Raw genomic sequence first — 6,000 nt, forward strand, 5'->3', positions numbered from 1 at the left:
GGCACCGAGATGAGCCTCGGGCGGCCGCGCCCCCGCCCGCGCCCGGCGCGCACACCCCCGCGCCTCGCCCGCCGCCCGGCCCGCTGCCCGCCGGCCCCCCGCGACCCTACCTCTGCGCGCAGCACACCACCGCCACCAGCACCGGGGCCGAGAAGATGCCGAAAAGCCTTCCTCCCGCAAAGCCCCACATCCCTCCGCCGCGCCCCGGCACGGGGGAGGGGGCGCCCCGCCGCCGTCGCGACCCGCAGCCGGGGCTGCTCCTGCTGCTGCCGCCGCCGCCGCGCTGGCCCCGAGCGGAGGAGGCGGAGGGGGAGGGGCGGGCGGAGGGGGAGGAGCGGGCGCGGGGAGAGGAGGAGCCGCGGGAGCCCGGCGGAGGGGGGCGCGCGGGCTGGGCGAGCTGGAGGCGGAGCCCGCTGCGCCGCGCTCCCCACCCGCCCCCGCGCACGACGCGCCGGGTGGCCACGGCCCGCGAGGCGCCCTCCGGCCCCGGCCGCCGAGCCCGAGCCCCGGGGCGGCGGGGAGTCAGCGCCGGTCCCGGCCCCCGAGGGCAGGCGGCAGCTGCGGCTGCGCGGCTCCAAGCAGGGCCGGGGTCCGCCCGAACGCCGGCCCCCCTGGGGTCCCCGAGACCTGGCGAGGGCGAGGACCCGGGGCGGCCACGACGCTGGCAGAATTCGTCAGGGAAAAGCGATTCGCCTCCTCCCGCCCCTCCCGGACCCGATCTCCTCACCACGACCCCCGCCCGGCTGCGGCGCAGGCTAAGTGCCAGGGGGTGCAGCGCTGCGCCCCTGCCCGCCGGGTGCCGGCTGCAGCGCCTGGAAGGAAGCTGCGGCGCCCAGGAAAGCCCCCTGCCTCACCTGTGGGGCTCAGAGCCCCGAGTCCCCAGAGTCCAGGACAGCCAGATTGGCAGCAGCAGGGCCAGGAGACCTGAGCACATGGCGCTGCTCTTCCGATTTCACCTGGGTGGGATCCGCTCTTCCCAGTCACGGAGCATTCAGACGGCGACGCGGGGATCCCCGCCCCTGCCCCCACCCGTGGGCTTTCCCGCCAGACCCACCTTCCATCTTCCGGCCCCTTGCATGGCGGCTCTATTAATTATTTATGAGAGGAAACCGTTTTTTAAAAAATCTGTTCTTTAAACTATTCCTCTTACCTGTACTCCTGAACACCTCATGTGAGCACTGGATCCTCCTCGCTCACATAAATACATTTGTAATGAATGCTAAAAAGGAGCCTGGAAATGCGTATTTTATTATCAATAAGCGGAGGTCTGAATCAAACAAGGAGACCCCTGTCATTCCAGGGACGCAAAACAACCCGCCTTTCTGGCGCAGTCTGGTGCTGTCCATGGTTCTTAATATACGGCCAGGGGCTCTGCTGTCCGCCTGACAGGCCCCATATTTTGGTTCTCCTTCGAAGACTGCTCACACACACCTTGACCAAGCTGCAGCCCTATGTACGCCACACTCCCCCCTGTCCTGTCTGTCACCACTGGGTGCTTAAGGGGTGTCTGCACATCCATGGCCATAGATTATTTTTCTTTTGTGAATGATTCTAAATGATGTTTCTCTGTGCCTCAGACTTCTCATATGAAAGAAGACGGTTATACAATCCTACTTGTGGTCAACCAAAAAAAAAAAAAAACCTACAAATCGAGTTCATTTTTTGTGCTCTGTAGACTCCTTTGGACCATCTTAGGACTTAATGAATGGTTAATAATAGATCACTGCTCCTCTGTATTGACGCGTGTTTTTCTATAAAGCTTAAGGTTTTCTATTGTCAAGACTTCACATAGGTAAGTATCTAAATCTAGACCCTTATTCTCAAGCTGGCAGGTTTCTGTGCATTAATTTTAAATACCATTGCCTTTTAAAGAAATCAGCAATTTTATTTTTGGAACAGAAAATGTGGCCGCAGAACCTGAAAGGTTGATATTAAGATAGGTTAAGAGATAAATATAGCTCCCTAATTATTTTCCGGAAAAGTCTATTCACAACTACTTTGTGTTCTGTGTCCTGCTAATGTGCAAGGAGTTATCTAGAAAATGAGTTCTGTATTATCATACCTTCCCTTCTGTGTACATGTTTTGGCTATTTTTCCTATTTGCATATACCTTTTTTAGAGAAATGACCTCCTGCGGATCACAACTACACAAAGTGAACAATAAAAGTAAGGTAGTTGAGTAAATCCAAAAATATAACAAGAATCATCACTCTTTCTGCTATTTTTTAAAGATTTATTTATTTATTATACAAGCACTGGGTACAGTCAGAAGCTCAGAAGGGTAAGAGAATTCACCAGAGACAGAGCAGGGAACAGAACAGGCAGAGTGACGAAATACACTGCTGAGGGGAGCAGCGGGTGAGTGAGGAGAGGTCTGTGCACCATGTGGGACCCTCGCCTGTGGCACCTTCGCAGCCCAGCATTCAACTGCTGCGCCACCAGGGGAGGCCCTCTTTCTGCTATTTTATACATTCAAAGACATTCAAAACAATATTACAAATGTTATCATTATCCAACCATGTGCTACCTCAGCCCTTCTTGACTTCAACCAGTCTCTGGGATTTGTGGCCCTACTTATTAATATCATCAAACTTGCTACTTCACCAAACAGTTTTGCAAGAATCTAATAAACTTTACATGGAAACAACCCCACCTTCCCTCACCTCATGTCTGCATTGTTTGTGTCTCATCTCCCACCTTCAGGCTTTTTAATTGACAAGATCCAAGGTACTGGCACCCACATGTGAGCAACCTGAAATTGCAGGAGAGTTAGCCGTCCATGTGGGGAAACGTTGACAAATGGAAGATGGAAGCCAGTGGGTAAATCACTCTTCTTTTGATGTCCCCCTGAGAAATATTCTGACATAAAGTAGATACTCCTATCTGTTCCCTCTCCTTTCATGTCTCAATAACCCTTTTCCTTCACCTTCATTTCATCAGCAGTACATGCCTTAGTAAAATGTTAACTCTTAAAATTTGCCTCAATATGTCTTCTGGGGAATCCAAGTTAAGTCGTCAATTGGTTGGAAAATCATCAAAATCACCTAAAATGTGGGGCTCCCTGGTGGCGCAAGGGGTTGAGCACAGCACTATGAGGCTGTCCACAGCCACTGTAGTGTGAGTTTGATCCCTAGCTGGCCAGAGAGCTACCCACATGGCTCAGCAGACCTCTCCTGTCTCGCCCTCTACTCCCCTCAGCAGTGTATTTCAGTTGGTCTGCCTTTTGTATTTCCTACTCTGTCTCTGGTGACTCCTCTCACTCTGCATCTCTAGCCTGTGCCTCAGTTCTTGTGTGCATAAATAAATCAATCTTAAGAATCACCTAAAATGCAGTATTTTTATATAATGAAGGTAAAATCAAATAGAAACAGTGTGGTAAGTAGACACTTTTGTAATCAAGATTCACTAGGCTATGAGGGTCATCAGTGTCACTACTCAGCAACCAAGGCTGGACATGCAACCCCTCAGAGAGCCATCTTCAGGTTTGGGTGAGCACTGAACCCCAAGAATATCCATTTTTCCACTCTCCAGGATTCCTCAAACCATGAATATTTCTATAATTTTATTGAATGCTGCTAATTTATTAGCCAAATGAGCAGGAAATTATTAATTCAGTTCTTTCATTTATTTTCAGCTGAAAGAGAAAAACATCCAGTTTGTTGATTTGTCCTGGATTTTGATATCTTCTTTAAAGAGTGTTTGGATTTTGTTTTGGTAATTAAATTACTTGCTGAAGACTTTGATCTTTTCAAGACTAGTTTAAAACCTGCTAAGGCCAGATTAAAGTAGGCTTTAAATGTAAGTTTATTTTGACCATACTATTAAAATGGTATCCTTCTGGGACACCTATTGAATGTCCCAAGTGTATAACAATTACCTTCCTTTTTGGCTAGGCTAGAATTTGAATATATACCAATCCTGTGTCACCTCTGAAAAATCATGCAGTTTACAGATTTTTGTATATTTTTCTAGCTTTGTGAAGGCTCACCCTCTGCACTTAAAGTATAGTACTTGCCAATGGATGTGAGGAGTCTACTGTCTGGAGGTTTTCCTGAAGAACATCCTTCTTACCCATGAACTTCCTCAAATAAAAGTTGCCACCATCTCTCAGAACTCTTATCTCTGTCTTTTCATGCAATGATTCTCTCATGCTTGAGTTTCTTCTTACTACATGGTGCACAATAAAGGACTTCTGGTTGAGTTTCTTCACATATCTTGTTCTATAAAGGTCTCCAGGTAAAACATCAATTCAATGATAGGACTCTTATTCCCTTCACTAAGAGATCACCATAGTGCACTGCCTATTGTTCAATGTCTAATTATAGTTGCTTCATATATTTTGTTGAGTTTTTTTTTCTAGTTGTTTATGATGGAAGCCCAGTCATATTTATTTCACTATTGCCAGAAGTCTTAAGTTCATTTTTATTTTAAGAAATTGATCATTGAAATTTAAAACACTGTTACTCTCAAGACAGGTCTAATGATCTGAAAGCAATGGCAGTCCATATCTCTGTGATAAGATCATTTATCCAGATAATATATGCTATGTAAATACACAGTAAGTTTTACCAGAAAATTATATTTATTTATTCAATGAAATATATTACAGCTAGATAAAACTGCAGTCAAAGATGTTATTTTAAAAATCTGTATTCAGAATCATAGTTCCTGAAATGTCAATGGAAATAGGGAAAAATCTGACAAGAGGAAACACAAAGGTAAAAAGTTTCAGTTTTTTAATTATATGAAGAAATAGAAGACAAGACTTTCCCTAAAGAAAGGAAGATCACCAGAATATTTTTAACCAATAAATGAAAGTAAACTGTTGCCCTATACATGAAATCTTTTGGTATCTTAGGTTTCTAGAGGATTCCTACTTACACCAGATGGAAAGATCTTAAACTAATGATGACATAATGTGCATTTCTGATATATTACTTTAGAGTATAACATATTCAATTCCTTTTAATATCATTCAATTTCCTTTTCAAAAAGCAGCATAATTTCCTTTACTAAAGATGCCATGGCCCTCCTTCCTCTGTCTCTTGTCATTCTTCCTATGATTCACCTTCTTAACCTGACTAAGTAACAATGCTGACAGGATATATGGAAGAGATGATCAAATACCCACTTGCATAATTGAGTATAGTGAGAAACATAGATAAAACTAAGAATTATTTTAATGTCTTAAGAACTGAAAATTAGGAAATTAATACAATTTTAATGTTCAACCACAAGGTAGAATTGTATCTTAGTGAAAAATGTGAATTAAAACCATAGAGAAATATATAGAAAAAACCCTGCTTGTATTCAATATATCTTAACTCTTAAGTAGTCTTTGTAATTTGGAAAGGAATAGCTTCTAGAATTTATTAGTATATATGTTCATAATATGTAGTGTGTATATACATAATATATTAAATATAAATATGTAATATATGTTAACATATAAATTATAAACACAGTGGAATTTAACACTACATTAATAAATTGTGAAACATAAAAGAACAGAGTCTAAGAGATATTTTAACATACATTTATACATACACAATAAAATATTTCATATATTAGGAACATATATGTTGTTCTTTTAAGTTTCATGATTTATTAATATTTTATTATATAATAGTATAGAATATTGAAATTCATGGAATAGTTATAATTTAAACTAAAAGTTATTTATAGTAAAAAATTTTTAATTTGCAGCAAGCCTAAGGATGTTTTATTTCAGTTTCCTCTCTTCTTTTAATATTTAAGTATTCATATTAGTTAAGCAATTAATTTTTGAGAACTATCTTATCTTAGACATTCTGCTAACAAGTAAATGAGAGAAAAATATGAGAAAAACAGTTCTTGCCTTCTACTTATTTATTAGAATAAGAATAACAGAGCCTGTACAAAACCTTAAAGAGAGTACTTCCGGGCCTCCTTGGTGGTGCAAGGGGTTAAGACACAACCTTTGAAGCTGTCCACAGCCACTGCAGCATGAGTTTGATCCCT

At 43.5% G+C, this 6,000-nt stretch overlaps 1 protein-coding gene across 2 annotated transcripts in view; it reads right to left on the reverse strand.

The window, feature by feature from the left end:
- GABRB3 (gamma-aminobutyric acid type A receptor subunit beta3) overlaps positions 1 to 934 on the reverse strand; it is a 179,049-nt gene extending 178,115 nt beyond the window's left edge. Inside the window, exon 1 of one of the 2 annotated variants that reach the window (XM_037510122.2) lies at positions 111 to 282. In XM_037510122.2, the coding sequence (XP_037366019.2) occupies positions 111 to 190 (80 nt within the window). In that variant the 5' untranslated portion in view covers positions 191 to 282. Of the gene's footprint in view, positions 1 to 110; positions 283 to 854 lie in introns of those variants that run through there. The other variant, XM_054694801.1, reaches the window with a different exon arrangement.
- Positions 935 to 6,000: the final 5,066 nt, after the last annotated feature.

The sequence above is a fragment of the Talpa occidentalis genome, unplaced genomic scaffold (assembly GCF_014898055.3).
Source record: "Talpa occidentalis isolate TD23 unplaced genomic scaffold, MPIMG_talOcc4v2.1 talOcc4.14, whole genome shotgun sequence".
In the NCBI taxonomy this organism is placed as follows: Eukaryota; Metazoa; Chordata; class Mammalia; order Eulipotyphla; family Talpidae; genus Talpa; species Talpa occidentalis.